Here is a 24662-nt window from a genome sequence, read left to right on the forward strand (position 1 = left end):
TTTGAAATCACATCATATGACCCCTTTAAAAAAAAAGCTGTTTATAGACACCAGCTTAGTAAGCAAAATCATAGGGTAGGTGCAAAGAAACCAGGGTTTTAATAATAAAAATTAAATAAAAAGAATTTGCTGGAAAGTTGAGACATTCTACATCGTTTTTAAAGTACATTTTTGCCATTCAGACAACTATAAAGGGACATTCTCCAGCAATCTCATTGCACTTATCCAGTTTAGTGTTAATCTCGTTCACAACTCATTATGTACTAAATGATTGATCCATCTACAAGTGAAGCAGTTTCACTCATGTGGCAACACTTAAGATGACTGACACTTTACACAGCAAGCAAGAGTCAAAGGGTTTGGCGTTGAAGAACAGGACTAACGGAGGTAGCATACAACATAACACCCAACGCACATCTGGGACTTCACTAATGACAAGAAAACTCCTCACACACAAGGCATTAAACTACATCTACAGTCCGTGAAGACGGAGGCAAGTAACAGGTAAGATTGTTTCTTTTTGCTTTCCTTTTCTTTGTGTATTTTTCAATCCATTCAACCAAGTTTCTGTGTTGGGAGGCAACACCAATTATGCCAAAGGGGCGGCAAACTGAAGCAGAGCCTCTTTTTCGAACTCCTCCACCTCTTCTTCCAGGGAATCGTTCTCATGCTGTTTGTCTTCTAAACCATCTACCAGATCTTCCAGGATATCTGCAACATCCTCGGCAAACTCGCTGAAGAGCATTCTATCATGGGCAAAAACACCGCCGCTGAAGAACTGAGCGGTGAGGCGACTGAGAGACTCCTTGCTTTCCTGTGGAACACCATCTATTTTGTTTAGGTAGACCTCGAGAAGGTCCTGAAACTCTACTAGCTTTACTGGAACAAGTCCCTCTGCATCAGCGCAGTTGGATGTGCCATGGCAGCCTTCGGCAGGACGTCGGTTCCTCCTGAGCTTCTCTTCTTGGTGTTTCCAGAAGTCTACCTGCTCATGGTGGTGGTGGTGATGATGCTTGGATGGTTTGGCCTTCCAAGGTCTTTCCTTCTGTCTCCTTTCTCTCTCGTGCCTTCTCTCATCTCTCTTCTGGTCCCACTCTTCTGTGTACTTCTTGAGATGGTCTTTCTGTTTGCCCTTACCATGCTTCCACTCTTTTCCCCTTTCCATCTCATCCTTCTTCCAGTGACTGTCATGTTCTTTCTTTCTGCCCCATTCCTTCTTCTCCCCTTTGTGCTCTTGGTGTTTCCTCTTCCTCTCTTCCTGCTTGCCCAGCTGATCCACCTGTTTTGAGAGTCTCTTCTGCATCTCCACCAAGCTCTCCCTCAAACCCTGTTTCTTCATTCCCTCCAGCCTCTTCCGGCTTTCCTCCAAAAGAGTTTTCTGACGCTTGAGTTCATCTTTTTTATCCCAGTGTTTCTCAGTTCCTTCTGGACTAGACTCACCAGTGGAAGGCGGGCCAGAGTCGGGGAGCTGCTGTGGAAGGTCTTCTTGAACTGAAGGAGGAAAATAAATAGTAGAATACACTCCCTAAATATTATTCCACATTTTAACTGATGTAGGGTTGTAAAAAGAAAATGGTTTAATTATAAAAACTCCATATTATCTTGTCTAAACATAACAGTAAAACTAATAATTCACATTTTTACTACAAGTAAATCCAGGAAGCACTATATTATTATGTGCAGTGAGAAAACGGGGGATATATGATAAAAGGCACTTATTTTGAAATTTGCTTAAAATTACATTTTTAAGATTACATTTACAAAATTGCATTTTTATTAAATTATTAAAAAAATATATATTTTATAGATAAACTTCCAGTCAGGGTTATATGACAGAAAGGTAATCTAAATGTTAAAATAAAAGCCATTAGCAATCACAATTAAATATAGGTAAATTAGTAATGTTTATTGTGGGTATAAACATACACTACCATTCAAAAAATAGATTGCCGAGATTGTTTTTTAATTGTTTTTGAAAAAATATCATGCTCACCAGGGCTGCATTTATTTTATCAGTAATACAGTAAAAACTGTATTTTTTTTAATTTTTTTTACAAATGTAAAAAAATAAATAAAGTGTTGTTAAATCTGAATTTGTCAGAATCATTAGTCCAGTATTTAGCTTCACATGATCCTTCAGAAATCATTCTTATATGCGGATTTGGTGCTGAAATCAGCTTCACTTTTTTTAAATATTTTTGTAAAATCATATTTTTCAGTATCCTTTGATTAATATAAAAATCAAAATAAATGCATTTATTTTAATGTAAATAATTAGTACCATTATAGATGTCCTTAGTGTCTCTTTAGTGTCCTTGCTTTCATTATCAAAGCATTCATTGCTCAAAGCATTCATTTACTTTTTTAAAAAATATGTTTTACTGACCACAATCTTTTGAACTATAGGGTAAAAGCTAACAAAAAAGCTAACAACATCATTCTAATCTTGTTCAATCTTTTGGCTGTTAAATAGCCTATCCAAATACATCCAAATCTAGATGCAGAGTTTTAAAATTCAAATACTGTTCATGTGCCACTCCCACTCTCTCATCATACCGGTAAGCTTTGTGAGCTCAGCAACTCTAGCTCTCAGCATCTGTAGTTCTTCTTTTAAACCAGGCAGATCAGACAGTTGTTCTTTCAGTTTAGTGTTCTCATTTTCCAGAGCTCCCTTCTCCGTGCTATGCATATCTGCCGCCATTTTCAGAGCCCGGTCCAACTCCTCTTTCTGTGACTGATCAGTGACAAAGACCATATCCTAAGAGTTCAACATTTGAACATATCATTTTCTCAAATGTGCTATAGAGGCCATTTAATGGGAAAACTGCATTCACATAGAAAAAGTGGCAACATTTATATGAATTCACTATAATGCAATGAGATTTCCTTATGTCATATGGTGAAAGTTAGAGAATAGAGGAACTGTGTACTAACCTCAATCTGAGCCTCTAATATATTTATTTGTTTGTTCTCTTGAGCAAGTTTATCAAGAAGTTCCTAGAAACAGAGACACAAGTCAGAGGAGAAATGAACTTGTAAATGTCAATAATGAAACAGAGCTAAGTCAAAAAAATAAAGCAATGCACAAACCTGGTCACTCAATTCTGTGCCATCAAAATCACCTGCAGGAGAGAAAATGTATTTTTAATCTTCTTTGGGATTTTATGGACAATTACAAAACTGTTAGTGTCAAAAACTGCAAGTAAAGGTCAGTGTAGTTTATGCAACAGCAGCCACACATTTCTCGAGTTTCTGTAGACACACTGAAAAGTTTGGGGTCATTAAGATGCTTATTTTATTTTATTTTTTTAAGAAAGAAATTAATACATGTATTGTGCAAGGATGCATTCATTAATCAAAAGCGACCATAAAGGTGTTTATAATGTGGCAAAAGATTTCCATTTCAAATGCTGATCTTTTTAACTTTCTATTCAAACAATCCAGATTTTTTAAATCACAAAAATATAAAGCAGCACAACGCTTTAACAATGACAATAATAAGAAATGTTTCTTAAGCACCAAGTCAGCATATTCCTGAAGGATTATGTGACTCTGAAGACTGGAGTAATGATGCTGAAAATTCAGCTTTGCTATCACAGGAATACATTTTTAAATATAAAAAAATATAAGTTTTAAAATTACACCATTTTATAATTATAATAATATGTAAACTATTAAATAATAATATTTTACAATATTACCGTTATTACAGTATTTTTTAAATCAAATAAAAACTAAACATCTTTAAAAAAAAAAATAAAAGAAAATTCTTAATTACACCAAAGTTTATTTCAGATTTCGTAACCCTGGCATTCTTTACAAACAGCTTCATGTCAGCTGAATCTCAGGATTAAGCCGTTTCAGGGTGAGGCAGCTACTACTGAAACTAAACAACAACAAAAAAGATGAAGTGTGTCATTTCTTGTCCCAAGTCGCACCAAACTGAAGTCTGTTTGTTTGAGTGGCCTGAACAAAAGTGTAAGTTTGGGAAGCTCCCTGCATGTTTGAGCACTGGAAGAGTGTTTGACAAAATGTGACCCAGAAATGATACACTTCAACTTTAAAAGGGAAATGTAGAAGCAACCAGCTGATAAGCCCCTTGGTAAAGTAGTGCATCCGCAGTGAAGATACAGGCTGATGATAAGAGGCTGCCCTCAGGTAAATGTAGCTTTTTTCCTTACTCATTTGTTAATGTTTGAATATGTGATGGGAACAAACTCTATCATCAGCACTGGAGGGCAACTCCTATCTACAGCTCAAGCACAAGCACACACTGCCACCTAGCTCAAACTAGGCACCTACCATCAGACAGGTCAACCACAGAACCTGGAGGCATAACAACATGAATGCAACCACTGAAAATGGAAAACTAATGATCTTTCTCAAGTCCTCATAACCATCGGCTAAATATGAATTATGCCCAACCAGTGTTGTGTGTGATGTCATTTGCCATCTGTTTTATAGGACCAATTACAGAGTGTGTGACTTTTTAGATTCGAATCAATGTCACAAAAAAACTCACCGGAGAAAAAGAATGATCCAACACAGAGCAGGACCAAAGCTCCCACTATCAGCTGATTCAAAGAGAAAGCTCGTTTCTCTTCTTTCCTCGCTGGCAGATTGAATTCTTCCTCTTCCTCTTCCTCTTCCTCCTCATCTGAGCTTCGCTTCAACAATACGGCAGGTTGCACATGTCGGAGCCTCAGACCATCATCTTCTGCCGAGATGCCCGCTGGAAGTTCAGCACCAAGAGATTCTGAACATTATAGAAAAAAATAAGGAGAAACGAGATAAGCAGTAATATGGTGTAGAAACTGGGTAGAAATATACATAATGGTGGTAGGAAAAAACTCTACATCATGTTTACTATATTAAAACACTGTAACATTTCTCAACCTCAGTAAAATTCATTATTGCAATGCATAAAGCTAAATAATAATGCATTATTTTACATTCTATATTATAAATACATTATATATAAATCAATATTTATAGAATTTATTTTCAATACAATTTTCAATATTTTGTATACAGTCAGAATTGTAACACACACACACACACACACACACAAACACACACACACACACACAAATACACATCATAATCATGATATATCATTATATTTATAATGTGCATCTATTTATACACAAACACTAATTATAATGGAGAGAGACATGCTTACACAAAAACAAACAGTAAAACAAACATTTTATACTAATTATACAAATTTTATACAATATATTTGTGTATATTTAGAGATACATTTAATATTTGTTAATAATATTTATTTAAAATACATACTCTGGTTGTTTTACTTACACGCACACACATACAAACTGTGTGCGTGTGTGTGTGTGTGTGCGTGCATGTGTATACATATAAAACAACACAACGGGTAAATATAATGAAAATAAATTTATAGGCTGAAAAAAGATTTTCTGGAACATATGATGCTTAATAAACCTTTTTTGAACATCATACCTGGCTCTCTGATAACATCTGGGAATTTCTCTGGCAGCTCGATGTCTTCTTTCTCAAAGGTAGCCTCCTCCTCCTCAGTTTCAACTGAACCAATGGTTTCAGGGTAAGGGCTGTCAGGGGCGTGGCTTTCTATTGTAGAACCAAAACCTGTATCAGTCTCAGAGGGCGGGGCCAGAGGCGGGGTTTCAGGTGCAGGATGTACATCAGCATGAATATCAAGCACAGGGACTGTATAAGAATCACTGATTTCAGGGATGGGGCTCACAGGGACATCTGGAGAAGAGATAATTTCTCTGAATGGTTTGGGACTGGAGGTGATTTTGGGCACTGGTCCAGGGGCGGGGCTTTCTTGGACTGGAACATGCTGGCCAGGGGAGATATCAGCAACTTCCTCTTCAGTGGCTTCATCAAGGACCGACTCCTCTGAAAACTGAAAGGCTGATTCTGTAGTGATGCTGAAGGGAACAGCACCCAGAAGGTCACTGTCAGGGGGAGAACTGGTGATTGTGTCATGGATGACAGGAGCATGGATCTCAGGATCAAGCTCAACATCAGGATGACCAGATGCTGCCACTTCCTCAAAGAAATCTGGAGATGTTTCCTGGCAAATCTGGACATCAGACAACAAACAATTGTTAGTCTTTTAGGTTTAGCATTAAGTATCAAGAAAAAGTCAATCTGAACTTCAAATTCAGATAACAGACACCACTTTCAGTAGGATTAGTAGATAAACAGAGAAAAAGAAGTTTAAAACCTGTTTCAAATATTTACATGGAAATTGTAGTTACAATTTGATTCAGATTTTTTTTTTTCTTTTACATGCATGAACGGACATCTGAACAAACGAAACAGACTTAATCACTTTCAAAATAGCAATATTCAGAATCAGGTTGAATTTAAAGACCAAGTCATACTTATGCACAATGTGAAAAAAGTGTACAAAACAAATACTGTGATATAGAATGATAGCTGAACGTCATGCGCTTTACATACCGTTGGTGAAGCACTGACCTGGTGACCCACCTCGGACAAAACACTCTCCACCATTGGCGTTTCGGGGTCAAGTGACCTCACCTCCAAAGAGCTTCCTGAAATAAACACAGTTTCACGTAACAAAATCTACAAAAGGTGTTACAACTATAGAGATGATGTCGTTTCATTCAACAGATCCTATAAGCAGCACATCAATAAGCACTACAGTTCAAAGGTTTTGGGTTGCTACAATTTTTACAAGTTTTTATGTCTTTTATGGTCAACCAAGGATGTATTTCTTTTACCAGTAAAACAGTATTATTAATACAACTTTAAAAATAACTATTTCCTATTTTAAGATTTTGTTATAATATAGTTTATTCTTGTGATGTCAAAGCTGAATTTTCAGCAGTCATTATTCCAGACTTCAATGTCACATGATCCTCCAGAAATAATTATAATATGTTGATCTTGTGCTCAAGGAAAAAAAAATCCAATTATATAATGTTGAAAACATTTTTGCTGCACTTTATTTTTGTGAAAATCATGACACTTGCTAAAGTAGTTCAAAGTTCAAATTAACAATATTTATGTGGAACTGATTTTCAAATAAATATTTAATTTTTAAAATCACTTTTCGTCAATTTAATGTGTTCTTGCTGGATAAAAATATTAACTTCTTTAAAAAAAAAAAAAAACATTTATTTTACTTTTTTCCCAATTCCCAAAATAATACTGATCCTTACTACTAATTCAAAAGAAGTATTAAGGAGCAATTAGGTTTATAACCTGCTATTTCTTCTGAAAGACTGGGTGCATCTCCAATACTCTCTGTCCCATCATCCACTGGTGCAGTAGGGTCAGCAGCAGCCTCCTAAAAATCAAGTGCACATCACTACATCTGATTCATTCATTCATACAAAATCAGACAATATCACTAACACAAGCATTTTGATAATATGTTATGCAAACCTCTGGAGAGAGCAGAGTCCAGCTATTACTGGATGACCCAGTGCTGCCGGTGCTGTTATCAGACATGGCCCTCTTGTGGCTCTGCACAGCACCTTTATAATGAAGATAACCACATGCAGAAAGATTGATTTATTACCATTGTCTACTGTTTTGCACAGGCCATGACATTCACCAGAATAAATTATAGCATAAGTTAATATTGTTGCAAGTATTGCATTGATTTCATAATTCCACCTACACTATGCAACTGATTGTACTGATTTAGATATTATACTAACGCGGTCAACAGATCCCATAACTTTAACATATTTACACTTTGAAATTAACCAGTGAGGATCAATTACCACAAATATGCCATTTTAGTAGATTGTCTTTTTGTTCTAAGGACACTGCATTCTCAATTATCCCTAAACCCACCTGTCTTCAGACTAATAACTCAATAATTCATATTGATTAAAACATACATTCAATTAAAGAAACACATAAATAAGCATATTTCAAAGAAACATTACAACGAAATCCTGACAGAATTGTCTAAGGCTTCAAAACTTTGTCTCTGCCTTTTCACAGATCTGTCACTTCCCTCATTTTAAGTGTTGCAAGCAACATGTGAAGCATTTAAAACACAAAATGACTACTAAAGGCTGTTGTAATACATGTGTGAAAAAAATTCATTTAGTCAACATTGTAAGATTTTCAATCTTACTGTGGTAACAATTGCATACGTAGTTGGACTATAGTCTCAGTTCATTCATTCATTCATTCATTCATTCAAGCGAATGCTAGATTTGTCAGTATTTCTATTGCATATTTCACAATGTGTTTGTATTTGACAATCAGGGAAAAACACATTTTGTGAGAAAATGGAGGATGCCTAAACCCCACGCATAGGTAAATATATCTTGAAATAAACAGGTTCACAAAACAACAATGCATATAAATGCATAAACATAATTTGTACAGGTTTTTCGTTGCATTCCTCCAGAATCAGTCAACCAAACTACACAATTATTACATAATCCACACTGGCGCACGGTTTACCTTATTTATTCAATTAGACATTACCTTTGTAAATCAACGACTCGAGATAATGATTATAGCCATTACATAACAATAGGCAAACACAAGCCACGAACAATACACAAGAGGCTGCTGTAGTCTATAAAGCCACAAATGTGACCAAAAATGGTCGGACGGCCTCGCTGCATTCCTGGCCTATCAGTTATTGCATTAAAATAGACAGATTTGATTCTGTAAAGCGCTGTCATAATGGTGATGCACATCGTAGGCTGCGTATTTACATTGTGTACTGTAGCCAATACAGCGTTCAGCAACACCACACGCCATGCAGAATGAACACAACCCTCTTCCGCATGAAATAAGAATCCTTATATACTAGTTTCAGATTATATAAACGGATGCTGTTACATAAAACGCTTACCGTGCTTAAAACGGCCTCAGATGAATTGCGCACGTCTGCTAACGTTTAATTTCACCACGCGCGATCCGTCTCGCGAACTTCGCAACTTCGGGAAATTCGGGTTCCTCTCCAATGGGACGCTGATAGCGTTCCGCTTAAACACTAAACAGCCAATGGGAATAAAGCGTCGTGTCGCGCATACAGACAGCCCATTTCAGCCGTGACTGACAAAGGCAGGTGAAAGTGACAATCTGAACGTGAAGTGCTGTCTTATCTTAACTTGAGGGAAGGTAAAGACTCCCCACAACATGCATTAACTCCCTATATATAGGGACAAGACATGTTCTCCTCCAGCAGTCTAATGACACGTCTACACAACTAGAGCTAAATCTGTTGGGACTTCCCGAATGTCTGACTGTTACAGCTGGACTGGTCTAAATAAACATCGCTCTTGTGTTGCAACATGTTCTTTTGTAGAATAATTTGCACATAGCTAAAGCAAACAGATATGTATAAAACATTGCTGTATTATATAAAAGGAAGCAAAAAAACAAAAAAACAAAAACAAACAAACATAGGCTTCACATAAACTTTAATCCAGTGGTTCTCAAACTTGTTTCCAGGGGACCCTTGAAAAAATAATTTAACTACCACCCAAAGTAGGTTGTTACATTTTTAATAAGCTAAATTAAACAACAGCAGGAACATTAAAATAATTACATTAACAACAATGACTGGTTTTTAACCGGGGGAAAAAATGTTGGTTGGGTCACTATAAATATGTTAATAATAATAAACCTTAATTTCAGATTTTAAACCATTTTAAAGAAAAAGGATACAAGTCAAATTAATGAATGATTTTATCTGCTCTGGTAATAATTATAGAGACCGTATGATAATAGTTTAGATTTTTTGAGAACGCACAGCTTTGTTTTCCACCAGTTAAAATTTACAACAGTAGCCTACCTAAAATCGGTCTTGACATTTGCATTGGTTTGAGCAAAAACTACAGACTGGCTGGATGAAATTGTGAATCCACTGTCTGACTGCAGGTGGCACTTAAGGAACAGCAGAAATATAGCTCTGTATATGTTTCATATTTAAAGGGTTAGTTCACCCAAAAGCGATGTCATTTGTACGCGGCGTTCAACAACGTTAACAAAGAAGAATAAATGTTAACAACAGGAGGACGAAGGACACTTTGATCTGAGCTGTATTTTTGTTGTGTCTTGCGGCCCGGGTTTCACAATAATGGACATGGAATGTGGACGCATAAATAAAGCGATTGAAAGAACGGAAAAAAGGAATCTCCAACGGCAACTGGCAGTGTTACATTTGCTACATTTGCACTTCAGCATCCGTATATTTATCGCTGTCCATCTCACTTGCAAAATAAGTTGACAATGTTTACAGTGTGTTACACAGCGTTTTAAATCATGCCAGGTGAGGCCGTTTTTGAACGCGTCTGGCCAATCAGTGTCTACTTAAATCATGGTTAGTACCAGCTGTGCTGGTTAGACCCTGTCCAGAGTATCTGTACTAAAAATCACACCTAGTTCCTGTCGTGCAAAAACGCCTAATATTGAATAGTTCCACAATTAGTTCTGGTATGAATCCAGTTGGAGTTATATATATATATCTTTCAAGCTGTTTAATGGCACTCAGCAGGTGTTGCATGGATCAGTCCGAAAGAAGTTAAATAAAAAGTGGCCATCCATCTCACACGGCTCCGGTGGGGGGTGGGGGGTGGGGGTTGGTTTGCGAATCGATGCATTTTTGTAAGAAAAATATCCATATTCAAAACAATCATAACTTTAATTTACGCTTGCCTTGCGCTCACTGTTGTACACGAAAGCAGCTCTGGGCAAATAATGTATTTATTATTTGTAATTAAATGGAAATGTCATTTTTGTAAATGGTATTTTTTACATTTGTAAATGGAAATGTCATTTTCAGGTCTATGCTCAAAAAGTGGAACCGACAGTTACCAGGTTAAACAAGTTGCTTCACAAAACACACTCGCTATTTCCAAGCATATATATAACAATTCAAGAAGTTGCAAATGCGACGAAGACAAAAATTTCACAAAAGTTTTAGTATTAAATGTAATTTACTTATAATTTAATACCATTAAATATGAAGGGTCTGTAAAATCTGTGTACTTTTATTAATATGTATGGATTATAATAAATAAATAACCAGAATTATAAAACTAAACCAAGAGCAGTTAAAATATTTGACACTGTTCATGGCTTTACCAAATCAATGCCATCAGCAGCGAAGGGTAGGATTTGTGAGAGTACTTCTTACAAATTCATAAAACATAACCTTGCGTCACCTGGCGGTGTCTGAGCAGAAAGGTTCGAAACGAGAGCATGATGTGCATGAGGCAAGTCACAAATGTTTCAAAGCTTCATATGTAGCAGAAGTACCTACAAGAGACAATCAATGATATATAAAATATTTATAAATAGACTATTTATTGCAAAATGATACAAAAAATTATAGTTGCAGTATAAGCAAAGGGTAGCATCATTTGTTTTCAACACAAATGCCACTTGATATTTTGCCTAAAAATTAAACTATAAACTAATAATCTAATAAATACAAATTTTAGGTGTAGCTAAAGTGTCTGAATAATTTTTGGGGTCACTACTGTCAAAAACATTAATATTGTATTCTTTGTTCTATATATTGTACTATGTCTGAATCTTCTATTCATAACAGCAGCTTTCAGCCAGGCCTTCTCCTTTTTTGCATATGGTGATCATAAGACTTCCAGAATGTTCTGCTGCCATTACAGAGGGAACTTTTTCTATGCAGGCAACTGGATCACCGAGGAACCACAGAACGATGAGTAATCGGTGCAGCTCATTTCAAGTGCTTTGTGCCGTTTCTTTGTGCATACTTTCAGTGAACTTTCCAGAGCTCTTGCCAGTTTTATATTTCAATCTTACTTCTTTGACAGCAGAGAGCGGCTTGTTATAAACCATGCAGAAGGAGATGGTAGACATATGATCACCCTTGAGACTTCAGCTCAACACAAATTTTCATCAGTAGTGCTCCAAGGGGAATTGAAGTAAAAATGGCAACACACTCACAGGCTTAAACAGAAAAACATAAAAGATTAGGAGGAAGCAACTGACTCATTTTTAATGGATCACATAAACATGGTCAGTGCAAATTTACATTAAGTACAAAGAGTGCTATTGTCACAGAGGTTGTAAATTATACATGTATAAACATGTATAATATACATCAAATTAGAAAGAGAGAGAACACGCTGATTTAATCGATGCCAGAGTTGTCATTTAACAACTATAATAATCAAAAACAAATTATTAATTTATAGGTCACTCCTCCAACTCCATTCCTCCAAAATACTTGACGAAACAATAATAACATATTATTATCATGGCACGTTTTGTAACTGTAACTCAACAGCTGAATATCTGATATGCTGTAGCTGTTGTTGCATAGGGTTCAAGACACTAGGCAAAAACACCCTTTTCCCCTTTTTTTGTGCACACATGAAATATATTTTTTAAGATTTTAAGCTATTTTGCTTTCATAACATGTGTTTCTTCAGACAAGTAGAAAAAAACATTAAGTGTTTATTTTATTACACATCTAGCCTATTGCATCCATTTGCTTCTTTACATTTTAGTTAAAATACATATCTTAAAAGGCAGTTTTCTCAAAATGGTGAACATTTATTTATTCTTTTTGCCTGCCTATATATATATAAAACAGTACACACACACACACATATTATATATATATATATATTTATGGAGCATTAAAACGCATATCCAAATCAATCAGGGTATCTTCCGTCCATTCCAAATCCGTTTCAAATTAAAAAACAGAAAACGAAAAACTCAAGAGGATTCAAGTGAGATAACATGAATTAAATAACGAGAAATGGAAAAATGGCTCGTTTATTCGTTATTCCATCTAGGTTAACAAACGGAAAATGAGTTTTTGACTTGATTTCTCATTTTGTCGTTTTGGGTTTAAAAAACGGCTTATGGCTTCAATATTTCATTCGCACTTGTGGGCGGAGCTGAAACGCTTCTTTCATCTGATTGGTCGGATCGATCCGCCTTCTACTCGGGCTCCTCAGTCTTTCAGAATAAGAGTCTTACAAGAGCAATATCTGAAACCAGATGTAGACACATAATTCGCGTTGTTGCGACTTGCAAGTCACCCCTTTAAATTATTTCTAGGTTATAGTATTGTATGAATATTGTCCCACTGTAAATACAGTGCAAATAGTTCTGTCTCCTGGGATAAAAGTGAAGTGGAAATAAAAATCAATAATAGACTGAACATTTCCATGATAATATGTCTGTAACATTTACCACTCTCATCTTTTAAGTCTAATGGCACTAGGTAGGTGTGTGTGACATTAATAATTAATTGTGGAAATTAATATAGTTAAATTTATTAAATAAATTAGAATTATTAGTTTTATTACAGACAAAATTGAATGATGTTTCTCTTTTAGTCTTCTTTGTTGGCCTTGACAACGACTAAAATTTTATTGTTTCACCAAATTCAGCTCAGATCTTCAGACTAGTTTGACTCGTTGCTGTAACTGGTCAGACTTTTTCCTTCTCAAAAAATCCAAGTGACTTTCATTATCTGAGCAATGAAGGTCTTACACTTAATGTCCACTAGAGGGGGAGACAGGATTTCTATTTACATAAGTTTAAATGACAAATAAAAACATTACCATGAATATGCCATATCTGTGTAACACAGGTTCTTCAGTGATAGATGGTGTGGTAGGGGGGTATACCTTAGCCAAATGATAACTGTATAATAGAAAACAACATTAACTACTGCAGGTGGTGCCAAATAAAAATGATTATGTTTTGGAAAACTGCAAGTCAAATGTACTTGCACAAATGACTTGCTGTTACATAATACCCCATATGCGTTGTTGGGGACGTTTTCGTCCACTAGAAGTTGAGCCTTATTTTGGCCACAACTTTCTCTGTTTCAGCTAATGGAATGATTTTTGGTGAAAATGCTTGGAAAGTTTCAAAAATCAACAGTACACTGTGGGCAAATTCACTGCCCTTTTGTTATGTTCGGGATGAGGCTTCATATACAAGTCAGAAACTAAGCTTTTTTATGCACAGGCCTATCTAAAGGGTTGATGGTCCCACCTAGTGATCAACTGTAAAAATAAAAATTTTTACCTCTTCCCAAAAGGGAAAGCCACAAACAATCAAGAATGCATGATTTTGTGTCATGGCTTTGCAATTCAAAGTGTCATTATAATGGAAGTCAATGGAGCAAAAAACAGCCACCAACAGTAAATTAGGGAAAAAAAAAAATAAATCTAATGCTGCACAAAAACTAAAAATGCATCAAAGCCAATGTTGTTACTAATCTTTGACATGCCCAAGACTGTGATAAAAAAAAAATCCAGCCACAATACTTTTATATTGAAAATAAGACATTTTGTTAGTTTTTTCCCCCCAAATCAGTGACATCATTTATGAACTTGGCAATTAAAGAGTTAAAATCTTGAATTTTTTTAAAAAACATTTGGTAGTTTGGATCAGGACTGAGGTTGATTAATAGATTTATGCAAAAAAAAAATATTGAATTTTTTTTTTTATCTGATACATTTTTATAGCAGTTTAATTGAGTGGATGTTTTCATCCCGAACAATTCGAAAGGGTAGTGAATTTGAACAATGCACAAGGGATACATAATAATTTTTATTTGGCACCAGCCGCAATTAATGTTGACAGCTAGCAGGAGTGTGGTGGGGTGCGAGGTCTGTTTTGACCAATGGATGGAGACCTCAAGGCAGTGGCCTTAATGCTTATCTGAAGATTTGTCTTTATAGATTACAGTTTACATTGTACTTACTGAAGTACACCTCTGCATGCAGACACCCAACTGTACAAATTCATTTATAGATTTAAAACTCAGTCCTGAACCGGGAGAACCATGTTCTGCAGAGTTCAGTTCCAACACACTTGCTTGGACATTGCTACTGATCCTGAAGACCTTGCTTAGCTTAGGTGTGTTTATTTGGGGTAGCTAAACTTTGCAGGACACTGGCCATCCAAGAGGAGGACTGAGAGTCCTGACATTAGCATTTACATTCAGTGCATGTGATTTATCAACACTGAGTACATCTTAAAATGTACAGCTCATGAAAAATAAAAGTTCTAGATGGACAAACATTAAATGAATAAACCAGTGTGAATAAAAAATATATTAAAATACATTTGGAGGTAGGTTGAAAAAGCCAGAATGGGAAGTTTTAAAGTACAGCTTGAAGTGTGAAGTTTATTCGTGTACACAGATATGGCATATTCATGGTAGTACACATGAAATTAATGTATTTATTTGCCATTTTACGTAAATAGAAATCCTGTCTCCCCCTCTAGTGGACATTAAGTGTAAGACCTTCATTGCTCAGATAATGAAAGTCACTAGGATTTTTTGAGAAGGAAATTTGGTGAAACATTAAAATTTTAGTCGTTGTCAATTACTCTCATAATAAATGATAATAATGTTCAAATATATGTTGGCTTTCTCAAGGCCAACAAAGAAGACTAAAAGAAAAACCATTCAATTTAGTATGTAATAAAACGAATATTACTAATATATTTCATAAATTTAACTATAGTAATTTTCCCAATTAATTATTAATGTCACACACACCTACCTAGTGCCTTTTGACTTAAAAGATGAGAGTGGTAAATGTTACAGACATATTAACATGGAACTGTTCAGTCTATTATTGATTTTTATTTCCTCTTCACTTTTATCCAAGGAGACAAAACTATTTGCACTGTATTTACAGTGGGACAATATTCATACAATACTATAACCTAGAAATAATTTAAAGGCGTGACTTGCAAGTCACAGCAGCACGAATTATGTGCGCAGCAACATCTGACTCAAATATTATGTTAATTAACAGTGAGCGGTGGTTTCAGACACTACTCTTATAAGACTCTTATTCTGAAAGAATGTAAGATCGAGTTGAAGGCGGAGCGATCCGACCAATCAGATGAAAGGAGCGTTTCAGCTCCGCCCACAAGTGCGATTGAAATATTGAAGCCATAAGCCGTTTTTTAAACCCAAAACGACAAAATGAGAAATGAAGTCAAAAACTCATTTTCCATTTGTTAACCTAGATGGAATAACGAATAAACGAGCCATTTTTCCATTTCTCGTTATTTAATTCATGTTCTCTCACTTGAATCCTCTTGAGTCTTTCGTTTTCTGTTTTTTCATTTGAAACGGATTTGAAATGGACGGAAGATACCCTGATTCAAATCCCATCTGGTTCAACAAAATGAAACAATTCTCTTCATCGAATGCTTATGCTATTCTGAACTCTAGAAAAAGTGCAACTCTTTATTTCTATAAAAACAATGACCACTTTATGAGACATCAAAATGTTGATTATTTTTTATTATGGAAGGTCTTTTTTTGTGTGGCATTTTTAATTTGATGTGCAGCATTTTCATATTCAAACAACTTTTTACAAAACGTGTAGTACGCCTAAAAAAAATCTTTATATGCTGTGAATAATCAGCTGAAACAAATTTGGTGATATTAATTAAAAAAATGTTTTTCATCTATTCATCTGTGGTTTATTGTGCTGAGAAGTAGCCTACCATTTTACTTGTCTTGTTTAGTAGCTACTAGCTAGTTGTACTAAATTGCTCTAATTTTCTATATAAGTATCTTTGGTCGTGTGAGATTTGTAAAGTGTGCTTTAGGCTACACAAATATGCATAACCGTACAGCAGCTATTTGAAAACGGCGATGTTTAGACTGATTTGGTTACAGAGATTTGTGCATTTGGGATTGGGAAGGTTTGTCCGGACGTGCCACGTCACACAGCGTGAATCCATCTATTGGTCAAACAAACACAAGCGTATGCTGCTCCTTTTTCCTCCCTATGGCTGTTTTACGCCCCAAACAGTAAATAATATTTTTGCCCAATCAACTTAACAAAGCTCATACCTTCGAGAAACACTTTTTTTGTTTGTCATATGCATCTTTAATCGGCTTTGCAATCGTTTCAGGCAATCGTTCCCTTTGTGTTGGTTTCTTTTGCATCACTTTTCGAGACAATGGAGTCTCTTCGCCATCAGCGCTTACAGCCCGGTATCGGATACGGAGCGAGCGCGACCGGGACTCTCCGGTCCCTGCGGCCCGGTGTAACCGGCACTCTTTCCTCGGCTCAGGGTTCCCACGTCTCGGTGTCTGCCTCCCCGGGGCCGCCGCCACCACCGCCGCCCCTTCAGCTCCACAGCCTCGGGTCCGGTATCATGGGCAGCGGGTTCGGTTCGGTGGACATGTCTGCGGGTCTGGGTCTGTCCAATCCTAGCAACCCCGCGGTTCTGAGAGAGGCAGTGGACGCGGTGGTCCGGAGCTTTGCCAAACACACGCAAGGATACGGCAGGGGTACGTGGGGTGAACATGGACATGTTTTGCACATGAGAGCATTAGAGTCTATGATAAACAACAACATGTTTTTTTTTTTAAATAATTAAATCGTAAATGTAAAAAGTGATTAGAAATGTATTCAGATTGGTTCTTATATTAAATTTAATATTTTTTATTTTATTTAATAACTATCAAAATGGCAGTGTTTAATAAGTAGTTTAAACATAACAATTACCATAAAATTTCAAATGCACAAATCTTTATTTTCACAAATTAGTTTTTGAATAATGAATATCAATAAGTTTTCTTGGGGCTAATTAATTTGAAAGGAATTAAATTGACCCTTTCTTAAAAATAATAATCTATCTATCTATCTATATGTGTGTGTGCATTGACTTTAAGTGCTGCAAAATAAGATTTTTAATTCAGAAATTAAAAACTTGACAATCATAGAATAGATTCTAATCCTCTGTATGAATTGCATTTTTAATGCATTTTTTAATTATTTAATAGACTAGATCTGGGGAAGAAATGTGCCACATGATTGACCCACATACAATATATTTCAAGCAAACACATTCAGAAATGAGTACTTCTTACAAATTCATAAAACATAACCTCGCGTCACCTGGCGGTGTCTCAGCAGTAACTGTTTGGAATCTCATTTCATTACAAAAAAAAAAAAACATTTTGTATAAAGCCTATATTTTAGAACCATTAATATTGTTAGCATTTAATATAAATTATATTTTATTATTTAAATTAATTTAAATGTAAATTTATTATTTTAATTTTAATAAGATGAGAGTCATCACGAACAATTATTAGGAAAGGCAGTATGCTTAATTGATATGAAAATGTCACGGAGCAAAACAATTAAATAAAAATAAATAAAAGTTTACTTTTCCTGGAATATATTGTCTTCTTTTGATTTTCAATATATTACCCAGACATTTTCTCCTAACTATACCATATTTTTCAGCACCGTAGGTGTGTTTAAACGTTCGATCCCAGCACTTAGATTGAGCCACATGACATGCTGACCTAATTACATTAAATGGATTATTGTTGGATAGACTGTTGCCAGTGTTCTTTAGAGGCAGGCTAAGTGTTTTAATCTAGCTCCTAGACACCTCAAACCGTCTGAATGCATCCTCCAAGAAGCTTAGTGTAAGCTTTATATATATGAGCTTGAGTGTGATGATTTTCACATTACTCCTGTCCAAATACACCACCCTTTATTTCCTGTTAGAAACTTGTATCCAAGCAATTCCACAACAACAAGCTTCCTTTAAAACAGCCATTCAATGAGCATGTGCTTTTCATTGTTTACTGACACGGTCATGGTGATAGATTAATTTATGAACTTGTTTTGTAAAAGTACTGTTCATCAAATTGTTCCAAAACTTTTATGGGCTGCTTTCTTCTGTTGAACACATAATAAGATATTTTGAACCGAGCAGTTGCCAGTAGCCACTGTCAGGTTTGGAACAACTTGACAGTGAGTAAATGAGTGAACTTTTTGGGTGAACTCTCTTTAGGCATATTAAAAACACCAGACAGACAATTTAAGTTTCTTCAATTTGAATACAATTAGCCAAACTGAAGAATTAGTGCACGATAACAGGTGTTTGATGATATGTGAAATGTGACTGCTGCTGTTTCAAGCCACATTTGAACTCGGGAGTCTTAAAATAAACTAGAATGGTGTTGTATACTGTGATCTGATGGGCTTTTTCCCACAGTGAATGTTGTGGAGGCCTTGCAGGAGTTCTGGCAGATGAAGCAGTCACGAGGTGCTGACCTGAGGAACGGGGCTCTTGTTGTCTATGAGATGGTCCCATCTAATAACCCCCCTTATGTCTGCTACGTCAGTCTCCCCGGGGGAAGTTGCTTTGGGAGTTTTCAGGCAAGCAATATTCTCTTCACATATTCCAATTCATTTGTCTTTGAACCTCAGATCTTCAGCAATAAATAATTGTGTTTTGGTTGCCGTCTGTGTCTGCACATTTTCTGCCTAATGTTTTCTCTTGAGGATCTCTTGGAAAATAATTCTGCGAGCATCTTCAGGATTCGATTACAGTGTGGTTAAATAGCATCTTTCATCTTTTCAGTTCTGCCCGACCAAAGCTGAAGCAAGACGAAGCGCGGCCAAAATTGCCCTAATGAATTCTGTTTTCAATGAGCATCCATCTCGACGCATCACAGATGAGTTCATAGAGAAGAGTGTGTGCGAGGCTCTAGCCTCTTTTAATGTGAGTTCTCACAGTTTTTGGAGAGGATTTTTGTTCCAGCTAAAGAGATCATTCACCCAAAGATTAAAGTTCTTGCTTCATGTACTCTTTTATTTCTTCTGGGGAACACCATGCAGTTATAATGAATGAGCACTGGAGCTTTTAAAGGGATGGTTCGCCAAAAAATGAAGATTCTTTCATTAATTATTCATCCTCATGTCCTTCCAAACCCAAAAGACCTTCGTTCATCTTCAGACACAAATTAAGATATTTTTGATGCATTCCGAGAGCACTCTGACCCTCCCATAGACAGCAAGGATCCTTACACAATCAAGGCTCAGAAACGTAGCAAGGAGATCGCTAAAACAATCCATGTGACATCAGGGGTTCAACCGTAATTTTACAAAGCTACGAGAATACTTTGTGCGCAAAGGAAATAAAAATAACGACTTTATTCAACAATGCATCTACTTTGCGTAACCCTTGGTATTGCACACGTAAACAATGTATGCTGTTCTTTGTCAGCAGCACTGTACGCTTATATGTGGTTTACATTGATTATGCTTTTAATCTGAACTTAAACAACGTATCTGCATACATATGTTGCATACGTTGTTTACATATGTGATACTCTCCAAAATGGCGTTGTAGGGTGATGTTGAGGAGACATAATTGTTGAAAAAGTCATTAATTTTGTTTTCTTTGTGCACAAAAAGTATTCTTGTAGCTTTGTAAAATTACGGTTGAACCCCTGATGTCACATGGTCTTTTACGAAGGTCTTACGGGTTTTGAACATCATGAGGGTGAGTATTAATGACAGAATTTCCATTTTTTGGTGAACTATCGTTAAAATATAAATGTCACTTTACTGTCACTTTGATCAATCTAATGCAATCCTTGCTGAATGAAAGAACTCATTTCTCTTGACCTTTACTCATTTGTATTTCCTGTAGGGAAACCGAGAAGAAGCTGATAACCCTAGTACAGGCATCGGTGCTTTTCGGTTCATGTTAGAGTCTAATAAGGGGAAATCTATGCTAGAGTTCCAGGTAAGTGAGATCTTTACTGGACTATATGAAAAGTTGTGAGTAACTGTACTGTGGATTTTAATTTTAAAACTTTTTCTTAGGAACTGATGACCGTTTTCCAGCTTCTCCATTGGAATGGTAGTCTGAAAGCCATGAGAGAAAGGCAATGCTCTCGTCAGGTAAAGACACATATACTATTTTCAATAATACTTAAGAGTCATATGATGAGGAGTGATATGTACCTTCATCTCTTGAAATAAAACCGTTTACTTCACTATGTAAAAACATGGTTTTCAGATCTCAAAACCTTCTCCTCACTCCAAAAATACCATTCATTAAAACTATTCTGACATCATCGACCTCGTTTACATGTCAACAACAGCTATTCTGAGTTCAGAAACTTGGCTGACTAGTCACAGGGAAATAAAAAGAAAGTAGTAGCATAGAAGCTATTAGTCCTAATGATAGGAAAGTAATGAAAAGTAAAATGTAGGAAAGTCTACCAAACTTTATACTGATCCTGACAGATTTAGGATCAGAGAGCTGCTGCAAAATGCAACAAGTAGTTACTTGGGGGAAAAAAATCTAAGTTTGATCAAATAGATACATAAAATATACAAAAATAAAAAAGCTAGTTTCCAAGGTGACATTTATCATTTTTATTTAGTTTAACTTGATATACTGTAATAACTGAAACTAAAATTAAAATTAATAAAAATAATATAGACATAAAAGAAACCTAACTAAAATGAATTGTAAATATTAATAAAATAACTATAACAGTATCTCAATAGTAGTAAAATAACACTGGCAAAAATTTTAAAGAAAACTAAAATATAATAGAATTTTGGCACAAAAATAAAGTCATTGTATGTGTGTGATATATATATATATATATATATATATATATATATATATATATATATATATATATATATATATATATATATATATATATATATATATATATATATATATATATATAAAATCTTTTTTATTTTATTTTATTATTCCTTGTTAGTTTCTTGTAAATATTTATTTGGCCCATTAATATGTTTCACTGACCTGTCTGTGGTGTGTATAACAATCAGCCTTTTTTGTAAACAGGAAGTGCTTGCTCATTACTCCCACCGAGCGCTAGACGATGATATGCGTACACAAATGGCCGCTGACTGGGTCAGTCGAGAACACGTTTTATCCGGTACCATCAATCGAGAGATGGCCGCCACCGAGCGCGAGCTGGAAGAGGCCCGTCTGGCAGGACGGGAGCTGCGCTTTTATAAAGAAAAGAAAGACATTCTGCTAATGGCAGTGGGGCAGCTAGGTGGGTCAAACACTACCACTCTGCCCTGCACATGCTGAAGAACACGAAGAGGTGTCAGACGTACCGTATGATTGTACCAGATAGCACTCCAAAACTCAAAACAGTCTTTTTTAACTTGTGTTTGTGTGTGAGGAGGAGTCAAAGAATCAGCATTCTGCATAATTCCACAAACAAAAATGATGATGAATTATACCATTCTGTCTTTTTGATCTGAACATGTAAGGCATTTTTAACTTGAAGAGAATTAAGCGCTATATTGCTATTATTACTATACCAGTATTATCCTCCAGTGTTATCGGTTGACTGTACTGGCACATGGACCTAATATGTTGCGAAAATCCATTTTGAGGCCTTCTTTGCATTGTACTACTCATGAATCCTATTACATGTGGGCGCTGCTTTTTTTTTTAGCTAATTCGCCAAATCACTGCCTATTCGCTTTTCTTAGGAGATACAATTGTGAGGTCAAGTCATTTTTATAGCTCCAGATTGATCACAGTGATACAGTTGTTTTCAATAGTCTGCATTTACATTCACGTGATAGCCTTGCTCATTTATTTGCTACACATGTGCTTTTGAGAATATACAAACCTTTGCTTTGTAAACACACAATTTATACAGTACTTTTAAATGAACTAAACTTTTCCTCAAGAGCCAATTGCCTTAGCATAAATGTTTGCTACGGAAGCAACCTCACAATGTTTTCAAAATACAGAAGGTCAGATTTTCTTACACACTGTCACTGGTGTGAAATCCTGGCACAGGAAGCATAGCAAGGCAATTTCCTCCTGCCTTCTTCTTGCATAGGAAAACGGAGTCCGTGCCCTCATTATAATACCTTCTGTTACTTTTGTGATTTTGATTTTCATGCTCAAGGCAACATTTAATTTCTACCTCCTTTCTGAAAGCTTTTGTGAACACTTATTAGCATATATGCATACAAGGGCAAATTGGATGTGTGTTAATGGAATAGTTCACCCCAAAAAAAAAATTTGCTGATAATGTACAAATTAGATGACTTTGTTTCTATATCAGAACAGATTTGGAAAATTTAGCATTACATCACTTGCTCACCAGTGGAGCCTCTGCAGTGAATGGGTGCCATCAGAAAGAGTCCAAAGAGCTGATAAAAGCATCATAATAATCCACAAATAATCTACATTTTGGTGTCTCTTCAGTGCAAAAGTCATCCCGTCTGAATCAGGAGAGAAATATGCACAAATCAAGCACAGCTTACATTGGTGAGCAAGTGATGTAATGCTACATTTCTCCAAATCTGTTCTGATGAAGAAATAAACACTTCTACATCTCGGATAATTGGGGAGTTATTAAATTCTTAGCAAATTAGCATTTTTGAGAGAACTAACTTCAAGATGAGCAATGCTTTGCAATAGGTTGCTTGATTCAGTGCAACAGGAAATAAAACCATATATTGCGTCTTATAGACACTTGTTGGTCTCCCAACTCAAAATGGTCCTTATAGCCTGTACTATGCTTATAAATTAGTTGAAATCAAATATACAATCAAATATTTTAAAATGTAATCACTTCTTATTCCATCATCATGAATAGCTATTATAACTGATGTTACTAAGTGAAGTGATGTAAACTTGATTGTTAATGTTTTATCCCAGCCATTTGTTTCAGTATTAGGGGCTACAGTGTTATGTCACCCCTCAGTTATCTTTCAGATCATTTTAGATCAGGAGAAAGTGTCGCTGCTTTCTCCTTAAACTTAATTTGAAAAGACAAGCTGCTAAATCTTGATACTAACATCACAATGATGCTTAATGTAGGATGTGCATGGTGAGAAACATCAATGATTGTCATTAGCCAGACAAATCTGAAAATGTACTATTAAGGGCTAATTGTTGTTATTGGTTTTCCATTGTAGTAGTACAGTAGACATCATAGTTTAACTGCAGAACTGTCTTAATTATTCATTTAAAGCCCTCAAAGCTTATAGGCTGGTATTATAAAAATGGTAATATAGACAGACTGTATTACAATTCTTTACATGACATAAGAAGAAACAAAGTGTAGTTAAACTATGCACACACAAAGTTTATTGTAAAAATGCAGCTATCACTGAAACCTAAAGCCCCTTTCTTTAAATTTTCCATAATGTGCAAGATCCCAACAAATTATTTATTCATTTTAGACCATGTATTTTGTGAAATGACAAACAACATTTTGTGAATGAGGCCCGTTACTAAAAGTACAATTTGAAGTTATATTAATATTTCTTTTTCAGTGTAATTTCCACATTTCTGAAAAGAATTTCTGAGTGTTCTCTCAATGTAATTTGTTTGTACTTTGTCACATGACTACATCATATACCACTGAAATGTGTATTGAAATGTAAACTGCATTGCATATACATTGCATATAATTTTATACAATTTGTTGGGTCTTTTCCCTGTGTTTTTTACACTCTTGTTTACCAAAATTATTTTTCAAATTATACTTAAGGTAGTGAAATTGAATCAGTGCATGTGAACACATTTTATACATTCTCTATTTGTTTTGTAGTCTACCATTTTTCATGTTTTATACGATTTTGATGCGTAGCCAGTGTTTTGTTGGTTTATATTCTTTACAAATCAATAAAGCAATTTAAAACTTACCCATTTCACAGGCTGTGGTCCATGAAGGTTAATATATATATATATTTTTTTTAGAAAAGCTTAACCGCTTCAAACGTTGCAGTAAATACATGTAGCCGTTAGAAGAGACTTTTATTGAGCCAGGTCTTTTATTTTGAAATCTAGCAACTTAGGTGTCCAGTTAT

At 35.5% G+C, this 24662-nt stretch overlaps 2 protein-coding genes across 9 annotated transcripts; one reads left to right on the forward strand and one right to left on the reverse strand.

Moving 5' to 3' along the window:
• Positions 1 to 76: 76 nt before the first annotated feature.
• Positions 77 to 24590, reverse strand: LOC127978854 (pre-B-cell leukemia transcription factor-interacting protein 1). 7 transcript variants are annotated; one of them, XM_052583808.1, is made up of 11 exons: positions 24499 to 24590; positions 7426 to 7517; positions 7243 to 7327; positions 6493 to 6569; positions 5482 to 6091; positions 4523 to 4756; positions 4303 to 4326; positions 3091 to 3122; positions 2935 to 2997; positions 2557 to 2734; positions 77 to 1491 (listed from the first exon to the last, which is right to left on the reverse strand). In XM_052583808.1, exons 1-11 carry the CDS (start codon positions 24500 to 24502, stop codon positions 590 to 592), a joined length of 2301 nt encoding a protein of 766 aa, XP_052439768.1. In that variant the 5' UTR covers positions 24503 to 24590; the 3' UTR covers positions 77 to 589. The 7 variants fall into 7 exon arrangements, with proteins under 7 accessions (XP_052439768.1, XP_052439762.1, XP_052439763.1 ...); XM_052583802.1 differs by having other exon boundaries at positions 2557 to 2758; XM_052583803.1 differs by having other exon boundaries at positions 6475 to 6569.
• On the forward strand, positions 16613 to 24497 carry LOC127978855 (LIX1-like protein). 2 transcript variants are annotated; one of them, XM_052583809.1, is made up of 7 exons: positions 16613 to 16816; positions 16921 to 17302; positions 19030 to 19193; positions 19399 to 19539; positions 20473 to 20568; positions 20649 to 20726; positions 21655 to 24497. In XM_052583809.1, the coding sequence occupies exons 1-7, from the start codon at positions 16658 to 16660 to the stop codon at positions 21907 to 21909; spliced, it is 1275 nt and encodes a 424-aa protein (XP_052439769.1). In that variant the 5' UTR covers positions 16613 to 16657; the 3' UTR covers positions 21910 to 24497. The 2 variants fall into 2 exon arrangements, with proteins under 2 accessions (XP_052439769.1, XP_052439770.1); XM_052583810.1 differs by having other exon boundaries at positions 16615 to 17302.
• Positions 24591 to 24662: the final 72 nt, after the last annotated feature.

This window comes from Carassius gibelio, chromosome B19 (genome assembly GCF_023724105.1).
Source record: "Carassius gibelio isolate Cgi1373 ecotype wild population from Czech Republic chromosome B19, carGib1.2-hapl.c, whole genome shotgun sequence".
Classification (NCBI taxonomy): Eukaryota; Metazoa; Chordata; class Actinopteri; order Cypriniformes; family Cyprinidae; genus Carassius; species Carassius gibelio.

Coding starts and splice junctions, on each gene's coding strand:
- LOC127978855 (XM_052583809.1), top strand. CDS start 16,658: ATGTTTAGACTGATTTGGTTACAGAGATTTGTGCATTTGGGATTGGGA. Junction 16,817..16,920: donor GCTGTTTTACGCCCCAAACA/GTAAATAATATT, acceptor CAATCGTTTCAG/GCAATCGTTCCCTTTGTGTT. Junction 19,540..20,472: donor AGGCTCTAGCCTCTTTTAAT/GTGAGTTCTCAC, acceptor TATTTCCTGTAG/GGAAACCGAGAAGAAGCTGA.
- LOC127978854 (XM_052583801.1), bottom strand. Junction 7,328..7,425: donor GGACTCTGCTCTCTCCAGAG/GTTTGCATAACA, acceptor CTTGATTTTTAG/GAGGCTGCTGCTGACCCTAC. Junction 4,757..5,481: donor AGATGTTATCAGAGAGCCAG/GTATGATGTTCA, acceptor TATAATGTTCAG/AATCTCTTGGTGCTGAACTT.